This window comes from Cynocephalus volans, chromosome X, assembly GCF_027409185.1.
Source record: "Cynocephalus volans isolate mCynVol1 chromosome X, mCynVol1.pri, whole genome shotgun sequence".
In the NCBI taxonomy this organism is placed as follows: Eukaryota; Metazoa; Chordata; class Mammalia; order Dermoptera; family Cynocephalidae; genus Cynocephalus; species Cynocephalus volans.
Genome location: NC_084478.1, coordinates 28,180,079 through 28,204,734, shown reverse-complemented (window position 1 = coordinate 28,204,734; position 24,656 = coordinate 28,180,079). Strand labels below are relative to the sequence as shown.

Sequence of the window (24,656 nt, the reverse complement as noted above, 5' to 3'; positions counted from 1 at the left end):
AAAAATGAAAGATACAGCAATCACAATAATATGTTGAACTTTCAAAGGGAGAGAACAAAACTGTGGTTACTAGAGGTGGGAGGGGAGAGGGGGGCTAGTGAGAAATTGGTGAAGGATTACAAAGAATGATTACGTTTTGTAAGGATGAATATGCTAATTATCCTGATTTGATCATCACATATTGTATATAGGTATGGATATTCAACTCTACCCCATAAATATGTATAATAAATTATTTTTCAATAAAAAAAAATTATTTTCTTTGGTTAGCTCACTTGGGAGAGCATGGTGCTGATAACACAACCAAGGTCAAGGGTTCAGGTACTTGTACATGCCAGCCACCAAAAAAAAAAAAAAATCCTTCAGAGACCTTTCACTGTACATCATGCTGAATAGTCATTTATTCCCATGTCTAGTCCTCCATCCTGTTGTTACTTCTTTTCTGATTTTGTGCTTTAGAGTTATTCCTTTCTACCCTCTCAGATCCCTGGTTATTGTAGAAACAGAAAATAATTTAAATATTTCAAACAGATAAAACTTCAGTGTACTGACTTAACCAGCCATATTGAGGTTAGAAATCTCCATGTTTACCCTAGAATATTTTTCAGCCCCTCTCTCCAAAAAACACAGTTTTTAAAAATATATAGCATTGGTTCTGCCTAGGACAGCCACATGCCAGAACATAGCAAGTAACTCTGATGTGTTATTTTCAGACTTCTTTACACCCTCTTCCCACCTCCCCAGTAAAACAATTTATTCTAATTATCTCCAGTAGGGAGAATTAAGACTTGGAAATACTTAGTGCTAATGTCATGTAGAAGTTAAATTAGCCTTTGAAGTAGGCTGGTATAATTCTATGTCTGACATTTAACTTGAAAGTATATTTGCTTGTTATATTTGCTTTCTATTCACTTGGTGGGTCAGTAAAGAATGGTTTTTGTATATTAATTTGAGGATTTCTAATATGATACACTAAATTAATATTTCTAAATCTAATATTGATTTCTAGCAGGAGAAAGTTCTAACTCTGTTTTCTCCCCTTATATTTACCTTAACAGGAAGAAGGCAGTATCAAAGAAATTGCAATCACACATCATGTAAAGGAAGGACATGAAAAGGCAGATCCTTCCCAGTTTGAACTTTTAAAAGTTTTAGGGCAGGGATCATTTGGAAAGGTAAGTCATGAGTATATGGTTTTGTAAAAGCTGTTTTTTGAAATTCATGTATATTTCATACACATGGGGAAATGAAAATATTTTATGAGCTGCTACCAGTCTCCCTACCAGCAGTGTTTTCTGTGTTTTTGCATTTCTCACTGTCAGTAAGTATAAGCAAATGAATAAAATCATTCAAAAGTACGTTGGAAACTGTAGTAATTTGGCAGTATTCACTTCATACTCATTTTATCTTCAAGACCACACGACTTCTTTAGTTGTGCTTTTTGAATGATTAAAAATCACAAGATATTTCCTTGAAAGACTGGCCTCTTTTTGAGTCCTTATGTGGGGTTGAAAGGTGATCTTGCAATACTTTATGACTGCATCTCAGCCTTCCTTCCAGTGTACCCTAATACCAGCATAAAGTGAGTCCTCCCAAGGAAATAGGGTTGAAGGTTACCACTGCAAGTATGAAATGTTTTGGATTTATGGCTTGCCTTTAAAATAAATGCAATGGTTGCATTCTATTCAATAACATCCGTGTTTTTTTAATATCAAAAAATGTTTCCCAAAGCTACCAAGTAAAATTGCTTCAGAAGATGCAACATCTTTATCAGTTTTCTTCAAGTAGTCCGAGTCCTCCTGTTGCACCTCTCAGGGGCGCTTTCTGTACTCCATTTTAAGAAATACAGCATTAAAATTGCTACTACTTCATCTCTCTAGACCATTTCTCAGCAAGAGGAAAATTCTGAAATTACATTCAATTTTTACAGCACAGTGATTCCTTACCATTTCTCTGTAAGGAAACATTTGAAGCTATCATGCTTTGCAAACTTCAAAACAGCACCAGTTTAGCTCTCTTCTGTTTTTAGTGGGACTGCTTAGCAATCCTTGGCTAACATAGGTAATTTGTTACAGTTGTTAACCTCCTTCAAACCCAAAAGATGCTTTTAATCCAAATATAAACTAAGTAGCCAGCGGAGCATAATGGTTGCAAGTTTGGGCTCTAGGTCAGTCAGACTTGGATTCAATTTTTTTTTTTTTCTTCCGCTTACTCATTGTGTGTGCTTGAGCAAGTTACTTAACCTCTTGGAGACCCATTTTCCTCTTCTAGCTGGTCATTAAATAGTGAAGTTCCTCAAGGCTCAATTCTAGGCTGTCTTATCGTCCTATCCTCCCTACTAATTGATTTTCTCATGCCCAGTATCTTAATTGTAACTCACATACAGCTGACGTAACAGATTTATAGCTCCAATATCAGTTGCTTCTCAGAGCTCTGAACTCTTATGTACAGCTGCTTACTTTTTTTGCATTTGCAAATCTCAAAGGCACTTTAAACTCAACATGTCTAAGACCAAACCCATTGTCAACCTATTCTCTGTCACTATGAATGGCATCCAGTTAAGTAAACCAGAAACTTGGGAGGCATTCTTGCCATATCTTTCTAGTCCTCCCCACCCCCACCTCCAGCCAGTCTGCTCTGTCACCATGTCCTCTTGATTCAGTAAAGATTTCTCAAATCATGCCTGTCTTCTCCTCCACTGCCACCACTCCAGAATATGTTACCACCCTTTCTCTCTAATCTATTGACGGAGTCTTCTGAATCTTTCCAAATTTATTGTTGCCTCAATTCATTATTTACATTACAGCCAGCATGAGCTAATGTTATACTCTAGCCCCTTAACCCTTCAGTAGCCTCTTTTTGCTTTTATAGTAAGGACAAATTCTTAAGATGGCTGAAAAGCCCCTCAATCTGGCCCCTAGCTACCTCTCCAACATCAGTTTATATACTTTTCACTGTCTGTGTTCTGGACACATTGGCCTTCCTTTTTGGTCCTTAAACATGCCAGGCCCCATCCCTAGAAAGCCTTTCCACTTCATATTTCCTCTGCCTGAAACACTCTGCCCTGCCCCCATCCATTCCACAGCTGGTTAGCTCTTGTTGTGCCTGTGGTCTCAAAGAAGCCTCCTGGCCATCCTACCCAGATCACATTTCCTTGTTATACCCTCTCAGAACATTATATACCTCATTTTCAACTTACCCCAATTGCTGTTTTTCATTTGTACCATTATTGATTTATTGGCTGTCTCTGTTCTGTGAGTGCAGAAGCCATGCCTTGTACCATGTTTCTGCATTGAACCAGTAGCATAGTGCCTAGCATATCATTTTGGAAAGAATTAATGAGTGTGTAATAGTCCTGACCCCACAGAGTAGTAGTGAGAATTAAATGATGTAAGGTCAAGCACATAATATCTGGTATTAAATTGTATTATCATGCCACTCAACAAACCCAAATAGATGAGTTTATTTTTATATATTAGATTTTCAGGGAACACAATATTTAAGTTCCAAGGAATTATCATGCTTCTCCCTTTATCTTTTTAAAAGTAACTTAAATACCTTACTATAAATAACAAACACTAAAAATAGGGCATCTCCTTTCTTACTCATCCTAAAAGGCTAATATAAGCCAAGGAAACAGGGATGACCTGTCAGAGCCTAAAATAGCTTCATGGGGGAGTGAGAAAGGTCAAAAATGCTCTGGTGGAGGAAAGTCTGATGGCAGCAGGGACTGCTGCTGCTCCTGCTGGGCTTGGCTGGTTACCAGCCAAAGGAACCAGATAAAGATCCCCCTGAACAGAAGCTAAGGACTGGGTGGCTAACCTGGATATTGTCTCAATACCTCCACTGTGACACTGGGCTAATTATTTAACCTCTCTTACTCCTAGCTTGGGCAGCTATAAAATAGGCTTTGCTTAGTAGGCCTGCCTCCCGAAATTGTCACGGTCATCTATTACAAATGCTTGTGAAAGTGCTTTGCAAACTAAGAAGTGCTGCAAAGTGTTAAGAAGGTGCTTTCAAAGAAGAGTTGAAGAAAATTTGGAATCCACAAGGAGAATTTTTCTTGTAAAATGGAATAAAGAAGCTTGATTAATAAATCAAATAAATCTTAATTATCTCCACCTCATTAGAATTTATTTCTGTTCAAAAATATTAATAAAATCTGAGTACCTTTAACATTTGAACATCATTCCACCTTAGAACCACCCCAATTAAGAATGTTTTTCTCTCCCTAGGTTGGCTCCCTGCTAACTGGCAGAAAGGAGCTAAAGGGTGGGGCATGGTGGAGAGGGGAAGGAGTGATTATAGGAGAGCAACATACCCTGCATCAGAGTTTCTATGCAAGTTGTGGTGCTCTTCACTTGATTGGGGTCATTGCCCATTGCATTGGCACAATGTAAGTGAGAATCTCTGCCTTGCCCTAAAATCAGTTGAATGGATCATTTTTCACAATTTTGTGGTAATAGCCTGGCATGCTAATTCAGATAATTGAGAGATGACCCTAAAGTTAGTTCTTGGTTGTAATTGCTTCTCTTCTTCCGACCTGTGGCAGCTCAAGAACATTCCTATGAAAGAATGGGTAGGGAAAAAGTTGAAATTCACATCCATTTAGCAGGTTTGTTTAAAGGTTTGATGGAAAAGATTATGAGCCTAGTAGTCAAAATGAGTAAAAGGGACTTACTGATAGTCTTGTATTAGCCATTGTTTTAGTCCGTTTCTGTTGCTTATAACAAAATACCTGGAAATGGATAATTTGTAAGAGAATGAAATTCATTGCTTACAGTTTTGGAGGCTGGGAAGTCCAAAGTCCAGGCAACACATCTGGTGAGAGCCTTGTTGGTAGATAGTGACTCTTCATGGCAAAGCAGGGTGTCACATGGCAGATAGCAGAAGCAGAGAGAGAGAGAGCAAGTTCCTCATGTGCTCTCCTTTTAAAGCCCTTAGAACCATGCCCATGACCACCATTAAACCATCAACTTATTAATCCATTTACTAGGGCTTGGTCCTCACAACCTAATCAGCTCTTCAAGGTCCGACCTTTCAGTTACCATAATAGGATTTCCTACCCTCTTAACACTGTCACAGTAGTGGTTAAGTTTCTAATACATGGACTTTGGGGGACACAATTCAATCCACAGCATTCTACCGCAGCCCCTAAAGCTCATGTCCTTCTCACAGGTAAATACATTCATTCCATCCACTAAGCCTTAATTTGTTTCAGCTCAAAATTCCAAAGTCTCAGGTTCCCATCTGTGAAATCAATACAAGTTGTCTACTTCTAAGATACAATGGTGGGACAAACATAGGGTACCCATTCCCATTCCAAATGGCAGAAACAGGCCAAAAGAAAGGTGTAACAGGTCCTAAGCAAGTCCAAAACCCAGCAGGGCAAGCGTCAAATCTTACAGCTGATGAATCATGTACCTTGATTCCATGTTTGACATCCTCTGCAGGGGTTGGGTCCCCACATCCTTAGGTAGCTCTGCTCCTATGGCTTTCCTGGTCTCAGGCCATGCTTTAGCTCTCATAGGCTGGCATTGTACACTGGTAGCTTCATAGTTCTGAGGTCTCTATGGAGGAATGCTGGAGATTGAATTGTGTCCCCCAAAGTCCATGTATTAGAAACTTAACCCTCATTGTGACAGTGTTAAGAGAGTGGGAAATCCTATTATGGTAATTGAAAGGTGGGATCTTGAAGAGATGTTTAGGTTGTGAGGACCATGCTCTAGTAAATGGAGTAATAAGTTGATGTTTTAATGGTGGTCATAGGCATCGTTCTGAGGGCTTTAAAAGGAGAGCACATGAGGAGCTCTTCTCGCTCTCTCTTTCTCTCTCTGTCTCTCTCTCTGCTTCTGCCATCTGCCATGTGACACCCTGCTTTGCAATGAAGTCACTTTCCACCAACAAGGCTCTCACCAGATGTTTCCTGGACTTTGGACTTCCCAGCCTCCAAAACTGTAAGCAATAAATTTCATTCTCTCACAAATTACTCAGTTCTAGGTATTTTGTTAAAAGCAGCAGAAATGGACTAAAACAGAAAATTGGTATCAGAGGTGGGTTTCAAACCCACACAGATATATATATCCATTGGATTTCCACAAATATTCAAAGGTATCATGTCACTGAATCTCTTTCCTTTTACAAGTGGGAATCAGGAGTTTCAAATGGATTTATTCTGCATTATCTCTGCACAGTTCATGCCATGGACTACCAGTGCTTTCTGTATTATTAGAAGTTGAGCTGTTAGCTTTTTTTATCAGGCCTAAAGCCCTGAAACCAATTAAAGAAATTCATCTTTAAGACTCTGTTTCTCTAGAACCACTCCTGTTACCAAAATCTGTGTTAGTCAGGGTTCTCCAGAGAGACAAAACCAATAGGATATGTTTATAAATATATGAGAGGGGATTTATTAGGGGAATTGGCTCACATGATTGATTGTGAAGAGGAGTCCAATGATAGGCCCTCTGTAAACTGGATGCCGGTAGCATGGCTTAGTCCAAGTCCAAAGGCCTCAGAACCAGGGAAGCCAATGGTGTGTCCTTGATGTAAGTCCGAGATGCCAGTAGCATGCCTCAGTCCAAGTCCAAAATCATCAGAACTGGGGAAGCCAGTGGTGCCATTGGTGTAAGTCCTGGAACCCAAAAGCTGAAGAATCTCAAGCTCTGATATCCACAAACAGGAAAGCAGAGTGTATCCCACCCCAGAAGATAGAGTGGTATACCTTTTTTCTCTGTTTTTGTTCTCTCTGGGCCCCCAGCAGATTGGACGGTTCACACCCATATTGAGGGCAGATCTTTCCGACCCAGTCCACTCAGGCTGTCATGCTAATCTCTTCTGGAAACACCCTCATGGACACACCTAAAAAGATATCTTTACCAGGTTTCTCAGTATTCCTTAATCTAATCAAGTCAACACCTAGAATTAACTGTCACAACCATGTTATACCATGATCGTGAATTATTTACAGCAGGCTTTATTCATTTTGCATAAATCCTACATTGTATTTTGAAAGCAGCCAAAAATATTTGAAAAATCAAGATGCTCAGTAACATACCTTGGAATTTTGTTTTTCATATTTAGGTATTGGTGTTAATTTGATTGTAAAAAGGTGGGAGGTGGGGTTCTGACTTAAGTCACATTAGATATTTTTGAATAGGATTCTTCAATTTAATTGTTTTAAATTGTTCTTCCAAGCACTAAAATGTACTTGCAGTTTTCATATACAGAAAAGACCCTTCATCAGTGAATAATTGAATCAATAGAAAATTGTGTCAAAAGGAACCCCTGTATAGCAATTTTGATAGACTCAGAAGAACTTTTGTTTTGTTAAAAGCAGAGCCATCACCACCCATGTTACACTTTAAATATGTTGGGCTTTTCTCTGTCTAATTGCTTCACAGGTAGTTTAAAGATTTTTCTGTCTTAATGTATTACATGTTCTTTTGGAATTGGCAAACAAGAAAATGAAAAAATATATTTACTTATATTGACACCCCAAATTATAACATACTGTTTACAACTCATATTTATAATTGATGCATTTTAGGGAAAATACTTGATCTACAATGTATCAGAATCTGTACAGTAATAATAAACTATTTTATAGCAGGAGCCTTATTTTAACAAAGATATAGTTTGTGATACTTTGTAACATTTATTTTCTCTTATTTAAATACAGGTTTTCTTAGTTAAAAAAATCTCAGGCTCTGATGCTAGACAGCTTTATGCCATGAAAGTATTGAAGAAGGCCACACTGAAAGGTAAGTACTGCTGCCATTGGAATTTATAAACAAACTAAAAGTCTCAGTAGAGCTCATGTGACTTACTACATTCTCAATCAATTCCTGTCATTGGCTTTAAATTTAAACTGACTTTTAGTGAATTTTTCCTACTGGACTAGAAATCACATGGCTAGTAAGAAAAGGAGTTGACATGTTGTAGAAGAAGTATTATGAATTCGTCTTGGGCTTTAGGCAAGTAGAAGTTTAGAAGATTAAAACCGGGTTTTATTCATCTTCAAATTAATACAATTATTTTAATGTTTTGAAAAAGTTATTGATTTACTGGATGCAAAATAGCTTTTATTCTAAAAGACCTTATCATTTTGACTTCTGGTCTCCAAATAAATTTTTATTCTGAGCCTACGATTTTGAAAAATCTAAGGCAGTATTTGGCTCTTATAGGTAGAAAGTCATTTAGAAGAAATTGTACATAGATTTTAAAATACTTAAATCTTTTATTTAGTAGTATCACTTACTTTACCTCTAGATGACTTATGTATTGATTCCTAGCCTCAGTTTTTTTCTTTTCTATTTACATGTGATTTATAAAGCTTTTAAAATATTCTGGAAGGAGTATTTGCAGTGATCATTGATAATTTCTGGTGTTATTCCCTATTAAGTACCCACTGTGGATATTGTCATCATACCAAAAAGTTTCACCTTTCTCTATGAAAACCATTCTTTGCTTCCATTCTCTTGCTCCCTTCCTGAATATGTTTACTTTTCTATCCAGTCCCTCCCCCATAGCATTACCACTTACTTGATTCTTGTTAGACCCAGGGAATTCAATTATATTCTCAGTGCCCTACCTTTCCATCACTGCTTTTATAACTTTATACTCATGTTATAAAACTGCATAGATGGAACTTAGATAGTTCATTCACTAAAGCAACAAAAGTAATTTGTTTTCATGTACTTAACTGGATTTGTGTTGTGTATAATATACAATGTAGTTTGTAAAGGAAACTCTGAGAAACTTAAATACCAGGAAAGGAAATAAGTGCCTAATTTCTATTAGAGAAGGCTAACTGTTAAGAATCACAGTACTCCATTAGCCATCTAATTAGCTCAATATCATCAAGCTACCAGTTGCCTTTTTCTTAAAATTTAACAAAATGACTCAGAATTTCATTTCTGAATCCACGGTATTCTGGAAAAGAAGAATAATGAGAAGGAAACAAGCTCTGTCAGGTATTAAAGCTTATTTAAAGCAGCAATAATTCTGATTTCTATACAGGCCTAGAAATCAGAGGAACAAAATAGTACAAAATATATATTAAATCTTAATATATTTGTTACAAAAATATTGAGTACCTGCTGTGTTGTATGACAAAGCAGGTATACAGAACAATGGGAAATTAAGTAATGATTTCATAAATTTTGTTTGAAGTACTCCTGAGCAACCTGGAAAACAATTTGTTTAGAGTTTTCTCTTTAACCTTATACCATAACAAACTCCAACCTAATTGAATTTTACAGCTTGGCACATCTGGGATATTTGTGAAGAGATACTGAGCAGATTACAAACAGATAGACAATATAAAAATTGTTAACCTTTCATACAATGAAAAATAGTATAAACAAAATATTTGCCTCAAATATTATAAAGTATTGATATAAGGAGTTGATTAAAGGGCTCCTACTGGGACAATTTAAACATTGCATATAATGAGCAATAATGAATAATAGTGATAAATTACAACCCATCAAATAAAATAAGAATCTATGAGTTAATTCATAATTAATAGGGGAGAAGGGGAATCTCTTCCTTGCAGTAGAATTCTGACTAATAGATGTAAAAAGAATGATGGAGTTAGGAGTTGATAAGAAATAACATTACATCCTCCATCTAAAGGATTTCAGAATAAAGTTTGCACAAGGAGATAAAATAATCTTTGGGGAAATGTTCAGTTTTGCTGAAAATCAAATGCATGTTAAAATAATGAGTTATCATTTCATATGATGGCAGCATAAATTGGAAAGCAGTTTTGCAGTAAGTACGAAGAGCCGTTATTGCTGCTAAATTAACCTGAGGAAATTACCCTTAAAAGGAATTTGTATGTTTGAAAATTCTCATTGAAGCATTATTTACAATAGCAAGAATTTAGAAATCACATGCACATTGAAAAATAGAGGAATGGTTAGAAAATTATGATATACCACTTAATAGGATATTATTAAAATAAAGTATTTTAAATATAATTACAAAAATGAACTTAATGAAAATATATAAGTGAAAAACTGTAACAAACTGGGCTACTGCAAGTATGTAAATTATGTAGATATAGACTATGGAAGGGACATAGAAAAGTGAAAATATTTGACTTACAGGAATTGTAGGCTGCTGGATAATTTCTTAATGTGTTCTTAAATGTAATTTTTATTTTTATTAAGATAGTATCTGCACAGATTATTATGTAAGATAGCAGTGCTTTACCCACCCTCCTGCCTATCCCAATTCTTGAACCCCAGAGACAGTGACTTTCATCTCTTCAGCTGCTGCTTCTGCCAATGACCTTCATATTCAACACTCTTATATTGCAATTCTTTGACTGTTGTTTTCATTTGGAGACATAATCTATTGACTTCCTAACATGGAAGGTTAGAATCTAGTTCTATAATACTGCCACCCACACACAGTTTCCCTTTTCATGTTTTCCTAGTAATGTTTTCATTATTACAGCATTATAAAAATTGTTCCTAGCTTAACCAAATAGTACACAGGAGTCACATTCCTTCACATCTTTGTTGTATTTGACCTCCTTTTCTAAATTCTGTATCTACTATTTTCTTGGTTTACTTTCTAGTTTTGGTGGAACACATCTTACAGTAGCTAACTCAGAAAGGGTGAATGGATGGTAAATTTTTTGTGACCTTGCATGTTTGAAAGTGCCTTTATTTTATCCCCCACTTAATTTATAATTTGGCTGGGTGTAAAATTCTAAGTCAGAAATAATTCTCCCTCAGGTATTTGAAGGCATTACTTCTGTTGTCTTCTAGTTTCCTATGTTGCAATAATGAAATTATTGCCATTCGCATTCCCAGTCCTTTGTAAGCTGCTTTTCCTCTTTGGAAATCTTTAGAATCTACTCATTATTCCTGGTGTTCTGAAATTTATATAGTGGTATTTTTTAGTGTGGGTTTTTAAAAATTCATCATACCAAATATGGGATGATCGCTTTCAATCTAGAAACTCATTACTTCAGTTTTGGGAAAGTTGTTTTTTGTCTTGTTTTGTTTTTGTCATTTATTTTTCATTTTGTAACTGCTACGCTTTGGATCTGTTGGACCTCCTGGATCGTTCCTTAATATTCTTTATTTTTCCTCTCCTGTTTTCCATTTTTGTCTTTTTTTAAAAAATATTTTCAGGGAAATTTCATCATCTTCCAACCCTTCTATTGACGTTTTTATTTTTACCATCATTTTTAGTTTCCTAGGTTTTCCTTGCTCCGATTATTCCATTTTTTAAAAACTTTTTATTAGGGAAGGTGTCAAACATTTAAGAAATAGTGAACCCCCATATACCCTTCTCTCTGCTTCAGCATTTATCAATTCATGGTCAGTCTTTTTTCATGTATGTTCTCCCCCTTCCCCTCTTGATATTTTGAAGCAAATCCCAGGCATTATATAATTCCTTCCATAAATGATTTAGTGTATATCTCTAAAAGATAAAGACTCCTAAAAGAAATAATATAATTCTGTTATTATACCTACAAAATTAACATGTAAATATCCAGTCAGTGTTCAAATTTCTAGTTGTCCCTACTGTTATAATTCATTTTTCTTTATGCAATTTGTTTGAATCGGTACCATACATATAAGGTCTATACTTTGCAATTGGTTGATTTCTCTAAGTCTTTTTAACTGTGAGCACTGTCTTCATATCTCTTTTTTTTTTTCCCCTTATAGTTTATTTGTTGAGGATGCTTGTTCTTTCCCCTGCCCCAACCCATTTAAAGCCTCTTGTTCTTGTTTCGTGGGTGCCATATCATCTTTGCTCTCTAAGTAGATATAAATTACAAGGTTGGATTTCGTGGTGTTTAAGTTTTCTTCTGTTCCTCACATCATCTCTGTTTCCCATTATTCCTTTTTTTCTGTTTATTTTGATGTTTTTCACTTTTAGAGCCTTTCCTCAAATGCCAGGGAATCCTTTGCTGTCTTTTTCTTTTTTAGGAGTAAAGTACTAAAAAGCTTATTGGAAAGGATTCTGTGGCAAGAATTTGCTTATTTCTCATTGGCTTCCTTCCCTTAGGCTTAGTTTTAGCTTTCTCTCCTCTGTATGTTACCACTTACCCATCTTCTGCTATTGCTTCCTCTCCTGTTCTTTGTCCTTGTGAGTTTATGCATAATTTTTCCATTATTGTTATTTCAATGGGGTTTTGGAAAAAAGTAGAGAGTAAAACATCCATGTTTAACCAGAAGTCTCTTTCCATTTTAACGTTCCTATTAATCCAATAAATGGGGTCAAATAGAAGTCAATAGCATTAGGTCGAGTTAATGGGGACTTTTGTCCTGTTGAAGTGGTCTGTCAGCCTAGAAGGTTTTGTAAACCATTGCTTAAAACAGTTTCTTAATACATAATCCTAGAAATATAGACAGCATTTCTTCTTGTTCATTCTCATGTTCAAGCAAGGAGGGTTTAAATCTAATAACTACTATATATATGAGAAAAATTATTTCAGAGGAATCTGGTTGCTTTACCAGCATGAGTCAGTATTAACAAATTCTGTTTTAGGATTTAGAAATTGACCAATGTAAAACATGCCTTCTTCTGACCTAGTATGTACTAATCAAATTCCTGATTATAGAATGATTTATATTTGTCAGTAGGTCTTTCCATAAGCAAAAGAAACCAGATTAGATCATTATACAGTTCTACCTCAGACAAAATGAATTGGAATTCTTTAGTGAGTGAATCTCACTGCTCATTTTCAACTAAACAAAGTCTCATCGGTGTTACATATAAGGAAATGTTGAAAAGAAAACTATCTCACAAGATAATCATAATCAAAAGAAAATCATCTTGTTGTAGCCCTTCATTTTTTAGAGGAGAAAACAGGAAATCTCTGGAAAAAAATATCTGAGCAATGATTTGACCAAGGTAACTCATCTAGTTATTAGTATAGCCACTAAACAGTAGTTCTTGACTCCCAAATATTTTTTTCCCATTGTAGTAGAATAATAGAAGAGAGATATATCGTAAATATATTGTTGAATATTTTGCTGCTTACTGAGCAGAGGAGTGACTTTTAAATGATAAGTTTTGTATGCTTACTGAAAGTGATAGAAATTTAGAATCCAGCTTTAAGGTAATAGGAACTAATTAAGATTGTGTGGGTAACAACAGAAAAAGGACAGATTTAAGCTACACTGGAACAGAATTATCAGTAGGCCTTGGTGATGAACTTCATTCACGCAGAAAATAGAAAGGACCCATCAGATAAAATAAGGAAAATGCCAGAGTTGTAGTGATAGGACAAGGTAATGAAATCAGAGATTGATATTGAATTTGATAGACTAGCTGGACAAATGAGTTAAAAGACAGAGCTGTACAGACATCAAGAGCAATCTATTCCTATTCCTGATTTGCCTATTTTCAGTCAGTGGCACCAAAACCTCCCAGTTGGGGGTAGAAAACTGACAGAATGGGAAAAATAGGATTTTTTTTAGTTTTTTGTTTATTTTCCCCAGAGGTCTTATTTCTATGTTTTAAATATCTGTGGTCACCTTATAAATTCAAAATAAAACCAACTCAGCTTTCTCACTGTCCTTAACCCCCCAAAAAGACTCTCTTTCCCATTCTTTCTATTTAATCTTTAACACAACCATTCAGAGTACTTACATCAGAATGTATTCCAATCATTTATTTACTTTCTGTCATTCCTACTAGATTATGAGCTTCTCGGACATTATCTTATTTGTGTTTGTATCCCTAGTCCCTAACACACAGACTTTGCTCAGGAAATATTTGGTTGCTGAAAAAGAACTTTGCCCACAGGGTCAAACATAAATTCATCCTAGCATTCCAACTTATCAAAAATCTGGATCCTCCCTACTTCACCTCCGCAGTAGTAAACCTCTGTTTCCACGCTGATTTTCAGGTTTCTTCCTGTTAGTCATTCATGCCTCCGTGTCTTTACTTGTGCTGGTACTCTATACCTGCACTCTTCTTTTCTAGGCCCTATCCTTCCCATCCATCTAAATTCGACTCAGAAAATCCTAAAGCTTCTGCCCTAACCCTCCTCTTTCTTCTAGCCTTCTTATGTAAGTAAAATTGATCTTGCCCTCTCTGAATTCCTGCACTACTCATTGCTGGTAATAAATTTTTTTTGTCCCTTAATTATATTTATGGTGCTTTTGAATATAATAATAATAGCTACCATTTAATTGAAGATCTCTTACATACCAGGCTCTGGGTACAAACCTTATCTCAAGTGGTCACATGCTCCTCAAAGGTACAGTGTGTTATTACCATTTTACTCATGTAGCTGAGAGGTGATTGAGGCTCAGAGTGTTTAAATAAGTAACTTGCTCAAGATTACACAGATCTGAATTTAGTTCTAACTCCAGGTTCTGACTTTGCTCTTTCAGCTTTACCATAGTATCTTCTCTCTCCCCCTCCTTTTCCCATCCTTCCCTCCTTCCATCAAAATAGAACTTTTTGGATCTATCTGTCCTTTACCATGTCTGCCACATTATATAGGTGCTTAATGAATCTTTGTTTAATTGAGGTGATGGGGTTGGTAAGGGTATTAAAACCTATTCTATTTTTTTGTGTTTTAATATTTCATTAGGACACCATGTTTTTTTAAAGTTGCATGCTTTTTTTGTCATTTTTCCACAACTTTGATTAAAATACTTGTAAATTTGATGTTAAAACCAACACCTATTATGTTCTCTGTATTTATTTTTTTGAACTTAAAGCATAGATTTTATAAATACACATAATTTATTTTGGTTATATAATGCGGTAAAAAGATATATTAATTTTGTAAATTCAAGAGCAATAAACAAAACATTCACATTTTTATACACATAGCAAAATTTTAATTAAAATAGGCACCAAGAAGAATTTGTTTTAAAGATTATCTTTGTAAGATATTGCAATGTAGCATGTGTACAATCTTTTATAGTTCGAGACCGTGTTCGGACAAAGATGGAACGTGATATCTTGGTAGAAGTTAATCATCCTTTTATTGTCAAGTTGCATTATGGTAAGTTATGAATCACCTCCCACCTCATCCCTTTACCTCATCCCCTACTCCATGAGTGCATTCATATATACTAATGTATATATATATATATTTGTATGTGTTTAGCAGATGACAGACTTTAGAAGCTTTTATTATGTTTAGCTTATATTTCTTTTAAACATTATAAGGTTAGTTTCTGAGTGATAGCCATAGGAATAGATAATGATAATCATTGCTTTTTAATTACAATAATAATTAATAATAATGTACCAGCATTTTATAGTTCATATGTGTTAGCCCAACCTAAAAATCCTTAATGCCAGGGTATTAAAACTGTTACCACCTTTCTTTTTCCCAAAGCCATGTGCTTTTTCTCAGTGGGTAAATGTGTGGTGATTCTTATTATAGCTAATTAAATCTAACCAACCCCCATTTTTTCTGTAGTTAGTAGCATGTTTTTTGTATTTTATTTCATGGTTAAGTAAGTCTTTTTCTGCTGCAAGTTTTTCTTATTGATCATGTGTTTAGAACTATTTTATTCCTGAGTGACTCTTGCCTATCGAAAATCTAGTGTTTTCATAATGAAAGAAACACTGCGTTTAATATTTCCACCTGGAAACTAAGAAAAAAATCAGTGGTTTTCTTCTAAGTACAAATCAATTTAAATCTGATATAATCATTAATTTGCTAAAAATAATATTCATTTGTGAATGAATTAATCTAATGTAAGCCTAAAGTAATAAACTACGATGGATTAAATGGAAACTTTTATTTCTTCATTCAGCTTTTCAAACTGAAGGGAAGTTGTATCTTATTTTGGATTTTCTCAGGGGAGGAGATTTGTTTACACGCTTATCCAAAGAGGTATATAATTAATCTCTGTTTTTAACCTATTTATACACATCCTGTTTTAACTAAAGCTTTGTTATATTTCCATATTTCAATATTATGCTTACTATATTTTCTCTAGTGGCATAAGATTCTTATATTGAAGAATCTGAGCCAAACAAGAGTTATTTTCCTACTTTTTCAATTTATTCTGAAAGCAGGACTTTAAATTGATAAGTGAACTGTGTTTGTCTTAATTCTATTTCTTTTGTAGTTTTTTCAGAAGCCATAATATATCAATGAGATATCTTTAAACAATTAGTAGTGGAAATTCAGCATGCATTTTAAAGATCATTTTTCATTTCTAAAATGTTATTGTGGGACAACAATGGCACAACCTGAATATAATTGTTACTTAGCAAAATGTAAAATGATTTCTCCTGCGGTGCATAGTTAGCATTTAGTAAATGATTTGTTGACTGATTAGATCATTTGCAAATTATTTTCAGGAGTAAACTGTGAATAAACCTATGTATAATTAGCATATTTATAAATTTTTTTAAGATTTAAACACAAAAAGAAAATAAAGACAGAGAAATTATTATTTTATTGTAGGTGATGTTCACAGAAGAAGATGTCAAATTCTACTTGGCTGAACTTGCACTTGCTTTAGACCATCTACATAGCCTGGGAATAATCTATAGAGACTTAAAACCAGAAAAGTAAGGAATCATGCTACTAAGTTGAATACAATGTAATATAATTATTTATGAGGTCGTAAAAAATAAAGTGACTTCATAGAACTCTCACAGCATTGTATTAGAGTGCCTGTGCTTCACATCTCTGCCAACACTATGTATTCTCATGCTTTTTAAATCTCGGTTAATTTAAAAATATTGTCTTGTTTTTATTTGCATTCTTTGTTAATGAGGTTGAAATCTATGTTTATTGGCAATTTGTATTTCTGTGTGAATTTTCTGTTCATGGACTTTGTTCATTTTTCTTTTAGAATGTTATTTTTTCCCATTGATTTATAAGAGAACTTTACAAATTAAGAATTTTAACCATTTGACATGTTCCAAATACATTTTTCCAGTCTTTAACTTTATTTATGTTATTTTAATCTACACAATTTTTTTCCCCTCAGCTCTACATTTCTTCCATTACTTTTATTCTTAAAAAGGCTTTTCCCAGTCCCATGATCAGATATTTTTCTTATGATTTTATGGGGTGATTTTTTTTAACTTCATTTAGAAATTTTTTGGTATTAGGGATGGTATAGAGCTAACCCTTCCTCCCAAATATCATTTACTGAAAATTTTCTTCTACAGGTAATTTCAAATTTTAAGTGTGAGTTGAGCAAATTTCCCACAGCTTTTCGAATAGTAGTCATCAAGAAGCTGATATTATTTAAATTGTGCACACTTCTGTGTTTTAATTTGTCTGTGTTTACTATCTACCACTGAGTAAGAAAGGTTTTTTTCTCCTTTAGGGATATAAGCAAGAGCCTGGCTCTATCAAGACTTGCTTTACTGACTTATAATTCATATGCCATACAATTCATCATTTAAAGTGTACAATTTCATTGTTTTTTTCATATATTCACAGAATTGTACAATCATCATCTTTATTAAGAATTTCATGTGGTGGTTTTGTTTTGTTTTTTGTTTGTGGCTGGCCCATTCAGGGATCTGAACCCTTAACCTTGGTGTTATAACACCATGCTCTAACCAACTGAGCTAACTGGCCAGCTCCTTTTATTAAGAACTTTGAATATTACTTATTTTAAAATGTTATGTGAAAAATTTAAATTATTATGACAGAAAATAGAGGAAATGCTTCTCTGGAACCCTTTTAAGTGACCATTTAGAAATTGTTATGCTTTCACATTTTATGTTTGTTTTTCATATATTTTGTTTTTGGATAAGTTTCATATGGTTCTGTTTTTAGTCCCCAAATAATTACTAACTTTTCCTTATTATTTTCTCAACTTCTAACTATCATGACACAAAATATAATTCTTGGTGAGAATAAATATTTGAGCATATAGTCATTAGAAAAAAAATTATTATAAACATAAGATTAAATATTCATAAGAAAAAAATAAGTGTTCATGTTTTATACCATCTACTTGAATATATTTATTATAGACCATTGTATTAGCATTAGTCATAAAATTATATATAAAGCATGGACCCTGTCTCAAGGCTTGAATAAGATCAAATGTAGATAAGACTGCTTATAGTGAGATCTTTCACAAAGGTGTCTCAGTGATGCTATTAAATTGAACTAATGTTTAATTGGTAAATGATCCAAGTAAATACCATCACATAGAACTTGGGAGAAATATAAATTTTTAGGCTAAATGTTTTATGAACTGTTAGGGGTTTTCCAGATTCTTTTAAATTAAAGCTCTGTTATAATAAATATGGCTAAAAATCATTATTAATATTGAAAGAGAACTTTATTGAAAGTAATACAGCTGACTTTTTCTTTCAAAGATAAAGCATAGGCATGATTACCTTAAAGAACACAGTTTCTGTGGAAGGCATTAGTAATGCTCATTTAGCCATATTTTCTTTTTCTTCTTTCAAAATTATCAAGGATAACTTGAAGTTTGGTTTGTTTTTAGAACTGTTTTTCTTGTATTTATTAAACAGAGGGGGGGAAGTGATTTCCACCATACCTAATGATCCCCTTTACATTCCTAAATGTGTTGGTTTGCTTCATAGTCAAACATAATCAAAATTAATTATTTTTTTCATAAAAAGTACCTTCTTATGAAAGAGACTTGAAAAATATGTCCTTACTGAATTGCCCTCAGCAGTAAACTTTGCTGTAATTATGTTTGAATTGATGAAGTCGGAAGGTTGGTAATATTTTTGTCATAGTACAATTTTATAACTATATCTGACTTGTACATTTTTTAGTTAGACTAGAAACTAAGGAAAAGCCTATATTATGTGATAACCTTAAATATAACTGAAATGATTTATTACTTGAACTTTCAAGTCAGTATACTAAAATACCTATCCAGAAATAGTTACTGGCTTACAGCTTAGTATTTACTTCTTTCTGTAGCTCCTTAATTAATGGCATTACTCTCCAATCAAGTATCTGCTCAAGCCAGAAACCTGAGTGTCATTTTCCAATTGTTCTTTATCATGACTCAAAGAACACACTAAAAGCCCTTTATTTTTCTCTCTGTTTTCTAAAATTGCAGATCTGATTATCTCTACCCTCCATGCATGTACACCTTTTATGGTCTCCATTGTCCTTGAGAAGAAGCCCAAACTATTTGGAATGCCTTGTAGGCCCTTTGCAGACTGGCCTCATTCGTCCAACAAATATTTCTTATTTATCTCTCCTCTGCCAGACACTGAGCTACAAAGATGAATAAGGTCAAATCCTCTAGGAGCTCACTGTTTACAGGGAAATAGAAAATGCTGGGAAATGTATACAGTGAAGGGATGGGTCAGTGAAAAACAAGGGGTGTGGGGAAGGTGGTGTGTTGAGAAAAAGAGGACAGTGTAGAATGTGTCAGGAAAAACACTAGAAAAGAATAATTGAGGCAGATACCTTAAAAGTGACCCAAAAAGTGACAGGTCTAATGCTTTTCACTCAAATATGTGGACCCTTGATCTACTGTGCAAGTACTAGGAACTTTTGTCACGCCAACTCTGCGGAAAGGCATTAGAAAGAGCAGCTTGGAAGAGTAATAGGTTTTTTGGTTCTTTTCCTAATAGTTTTCAGGTGCTCGTGGACCATTAATACAAGTTTATGCCTTTGGGATTTGTTATAAATATATGTTCAGAATATAATTTTTTCTTCCTTTACCTTTGCATTCTTATTCACAATCTAAAGTAATATTTTAGAAAATGTGATGATGTGATGCTTAAGGAAGTAACTTCACTTTTAGCTTCTAGAAAATGAACTACATTTTATATTGATAATGTAAAATTTTAAAAATCTAGTAGTTTAAAAAGATTTCCTGACTTCATTGTTTTCTTTCAGCATACTTCTTGATGAAGAAGGTCACATCAAGTTAACAGGTAAAAATCCACATTTTGTTAAAATATTATTGATGTCAGCTTCCTGACTCATGAGTGGGGATGAAAACCATCCCATAGGCTGTCTTCATGATTAAAGGAGATAGGCCATTCTATTCCCCTCCCCCCAGCCCCCACCCCAGGCCCTGAAAGTGGACCTCAGCCCTGCCCATGGCACTCCACAACCCTGGAGCTGAACAAAAAGCCCCAGGGCTCTGAGATGGGGGGCCAAGGGCCTTAGCCCGACCCCCTTTCCCCATCTGTCCCCCAACAACATCTTAGAGTGTACTTATTAGACATGAGCACTTCTGTTTCTGTGGGGTGTGTGACTTATCTGCTCATGTCCTTCACCAAGTTTGTTAATCTTTGTGTTAAATTTGTCCCTTAATCAACTGACATTAAAATTTTTTTTAAAAAGCAGCAGCTTAGGTGGAAGTTTTGAGGTAAAAATAGATATGGTTGATTATTTTGTTTTGGGTTTCACATCTTAAGATAACACCAAGAAACTTGCTTTATAAAGTTTACTTAGGCAAAATGGGTGATTTAGTAGTTCTGTAGGTGTGCAGTCGAGCTAGGCATCCATAATTAACAATAATTTACTGCATGTTATCAAATGTCTAGAAGAGAGGAGCTTTAAATGTTCTCATCACAAAGAAATGATACATTTTTATAGTGATTAATTTACTAACTACCCTGATTTGATCACTACACGTTGTATACATGTACTGAAATATAACTGTGCACCACAAATATGAATAACCAGTATGTTTCAATTAAAAATTTAAATTAAAAAAAGATTAAAGGAAAAAAATAGATAAAATATTATCTCCTACTGTTTATAATTTCCTTTAAGGTTGATTACGGTTCAAATATTGATTAATACATTGTGTTAAAAACTTGGTTAGAACTTTTAAATAATTAATATAAATATTGGAATTCAAAGTTTAAAATTTATGTGTTCAAATTACTGTAAGATATTTATGAATTCAATATTTATTTTGGCAGATTTTGGCCTAAGTAAAGAGTCTATTGACCATGAAAAGAAGGCATATTCTTTTTGTGGAACTGTAGAATATATGGCTCCAGAAGTAGTTAATCGTCGAGGTCATACTCAGAGTGCAGATTGGTGGTCTTTTGGTGTGTTAATGGTAAGGTTTGGGTTTTTTTTTGGGGGGGGGGGTTGCTTGTTAAATGAGAATCAGCAATGAATGTTATGAGAGAGAAACTGGTATTTTTTATTTTCTGTATTTTATACATGTAATAAATAACCAAGAAAAATTATTGCATGCAGTGTAGAAGGACTGCAAAACCCATTAGTTGCTTCTATCTCATCTTAATTTGAAATGGCAAAAATACATTACCCTAGATTTTCTGCTAAATAGTACAATCGAAAGCATTAATGGTGCTTATTCTTTGGGAGAACCTGGTGCAGAAATCTATCAGTAAATGACCTTTAAAAATAAAATAAGTTCATATGAATTTGGCATGTCTGTCAAATTGTTCACATATCTACACTTTAAAATTGCCATTTAAAATAATAGCTTAGTTGTTTTTAGGAATTATTGAGAAGTTCAGTAATGAATATAGTAGAAATATAGACCACTCGTTTTATTATGTAGCAATTTTAGAAGATTTGGTTGTAATTAAGATGATGCTTTTTTTAAATATTTTTTAATTTTTTTTTAACCTTCTGGCCTTGAGACACTATACTTATTGGCTAATACCTCTGATTATTTTGCCTTTCTATAGTTTGAAATGCTCACTGGTACACTACCTTTCCAAGGAAAAGATCGAAAAGAAACAATGACTATGATTCTTAAGTAAGTACTCCCAAATGGAGATTTTAAAATAAATACTTCAAACTAAAAATGGGATTTTAGAATGTTGGCTGTAGTGTAAGAAATAACTAAGAAATTCATCAATTACATTTTTGAAATACAAACTGCATAGATTTAGAGTACTCATTATTTTCATGTTAATGTCAAAATATTGAAAGCTTTACTTTTGAGATTTGGAATGTGACAAGCATGCTCATTTTTCCATTTCTGTTTGCATTGTCCTGGAGGTCCTAGCCAGTATGGTAAGGCAAACAAAAAAAGTAAGGTATAGGGTTTTAAAAGAATAAAATTGTCGTTATTTAGATAACATGATGGCATCCATAGAAAATCTAGTTGTCATATAAATTCTTGGAATTAATAAGAGTTTAGCAGAGTTGCTAGATACAAGGTCAGTAAACAAAAATATATTTCATGTCTGTATACTAGCAACCAAAAATGAAATTTGAAAAGAGGATACTGTTTACAATAGTAAGAAAAATTATTAAATGCATAGGCATAAATCTAGCAAAAGTTATGCAAGACCTCTGTGCAGAAAATTAGAAAATTTTATTCGAAGAAATTTTTAAAAACCAGAATAACTTGAAAAGATATATAATGTTCACATTATGACAGACCTAGTGTTCTAAAAGTATTGGGTTCTGTAGATGAGTGTTATCCAATAGAGATACAATGCGAGCCATGTACATAATTTTAAGTTTTCTAGTAGCTACATTTAAAAAAGTAAAAAGAGGGGGTTGGCTGGTTAGCTCAGTTGAGTAGAGCATGGTGCTGCTGATAACACCCAGGTCCAAGGTTTGATCCCTGTAGTGGCCGGCCAGCTGCGGCCTACCCTCCCCCGCAAAAAAAGTTAAAAAAAAAACGAAGTTAATTTTAATCATATATTTTATTTAACCCAATATTTCCAAGATGTTATCATTTCAACATATAACCGATGTTAAAAAATAATTAATGAGATATTGTAAATTACTTTTTCCTACTCATTCGAAATTCAGTGTGTGTTTTATACTTACAATTTGGACTGGCCACATTTCAAGTGCTCGGTAGCCATATGTGGCTAGTGGCCACAATGCTGGATAACAAAACTATAATTTCAATGCAAATCAAATAAAAATCCTAACAAGTTTTTGTATGGAACTTGATAAACTGATTCTAATATAATACAGGCCACGTAGTCTCTGTCTCATATTCTTCTTTGTATTTTTTTTTTTCCAACCCTGTAAAAACATAAAACAAGAACCACGCAAAAATAGGCCAAGGCCTTTGGCCCGTGGGCATACTGTACCATACAGCAAAGAAAATGAACAAACCACAGTTGCATGCAACAACTTGGTTTAATCTCACAAGAATGTTGAACAAAGGAAGTTCAGACACAAAAGAATAAATACTATGTGATTCTATTTATAAAGTTTACAAACCAGGCAAAACTAAAGCATAGCTTTTAAGATCCATATTTAGACAGTAAAAGCCTGAGACAAAATAGTGAAAATAGTTACACTGGATAAGGGTTTCTGGCAATGTTATAATTCTTGGCCAGATGACTATTCACTTTGTGGTAAATCACTGAACTGTGTACTTTCGGTTAGTTTTTTTGTTTGTTTGGGGGTGGGTTTTTTGGGGGGGCATTTTATGTTATTCACAATGACAAAAGGTTAAACAATATGTGCTACATAAATGACTGTTCACTGAACTTTCATCACTTGAACCTTCATCACTCCATCTACTCTGGTCTCTTCCTTTCAGCTACCAGACACTCTCTAATGTTGAAAAACCAAACCCTTTCTTTGACCTGGCCTTCCTTTCAAGTTACTGCACCATTTTCCTGCATCCTTTCAAGAGAAAGCTTCTTTAGAGAGTAGTTTGTGATTTCTGCTTTTTTTTTTTTTTTTTTTTGTCTTTTTTTATTCCGCTGCCTGTTTCCCCATTGTTCTACTGAAACTGCTCTCACTATGGTTGTCAGTGGTCTGGTTGCTAAAAGTAGAGGCAGGTTGTCAGAAAGGTGACTCTCTGTACCATTCATTCACATAATTCATTCAAAGGATGATTGAGTACTCGCTAGGCATACTTGAAAGGCTATGTGTAAACAAGCCTGAGGTGATCTTTGGTGGTCTCACAGAGCTTCTGTTCTAGTGATGGAGACAAGGAATTGATATTTTAAAAAATAAATATAACAATTTTAGATAGTACTAGGAGGTCTAGGGATAATAAACCACAGTACTCTACTCTTGTAGTGACCCCTAATGTGTGAGGGAAGGGACAGGGGCAAGAGCCATTTTAGATGGGACAGTTAAGGAAGGTCTCTCTGAGGCATATCTGACACTGTTGACTGCTCCCTTCCCCCTTAGTTGTTCCTATTCTCATTTGTTTCTTCTGACTCTCTAACCATTTCTCTTTTGGTCTCTTGACCATTTCTTCTTGCCCGTTTTTCTTTTTTTAATTATAAAAATTTTCGAATATAAATTCTCAAAAATAGAAAAATACAGTGAACACATATACCCATCACCCAGATTCAACAGTCATCAGGATTTTGCCACATTTGTTTCATCTATTCCTTTTTTCTTTTTTCATCTTTACTGAAATATTTTTAAAATTCCAGACATGTCATTCCTCACCTACTTAATTCAGCTTGCCTTGCTGAAAATATGGATCTTTTCTTACATAACCGTATCTAACAAAACTAGTAATGATGCTTAGGTATCATTTAGTACCAGTCCTTAACCAAATTTTTCAGATTTTCTCCAAAACCGTGTCTTTACAGTTGGATCCAAATCAAGTCTGCACATTCCAGTTTTGGTTGCATTTCTTAAGCTTGTGTTAATCTAGAACAGTCTACCCTTGTTTTTCCCCTGCCATTTACTTGTAGAAACCAAGTGAGTAGTTTTATAGAATTCTACTTTCTGAATTTATCTTGTCAAAAGATGAGGCCACCTCTCAATGTCGAAAACAAAAAGCATAAAGCTGATTTTATTG

The 24,656-nt window shown here is 34.3% G+C and overlaps 1 protein-coding gene across 4 annotated transcripts in view; it reads left to right on the top strand.

Annotated features, from left to right (window-relative positions):
• The window catches only part of RPS6KA3 (ribosomal protein S6 kinase A3), a 115,287-nt gene that overhangs the window by 62,858 nt on the left and 27,773 nt on the right, over positions 1-24,656 (top strand). For all 4 annotated transcript variants that reach the window (XM_063083048.1, XM_063083050.1, XM_063083051.1 and 1 more), the window contains 8 exons: positions 1,059-1,175; positions 7,679-7,760; positions 14,915-14,995; positions 15,759-15,838; positions 16,418-16,524; positions 19,817-19,854; positions 20,857-20,999; positions 21,601-21,671. In XM_063083048.1, coding sequence (XP_062939118.1) covers positions 1,059-1,175; positions 7,679-7,760; positions 14,915-14,995; positions 15,759-15,838; positions 16,418-16,524; positions 19,817-19,854; positions 20,857-20,999; positions 21,601-21,671 — 719 coding nt within the window. The remainder of the gene's footprint in view (positions 1-1,058; positions 1,176-7,678; positions 7,761-14,914; positions 14,996-15,758; positions 15,839-16,417; positions 16,525-19,816; positions 19,855-20,856; positions 21,000-21,600; positions 21,672-24,656) is intronic.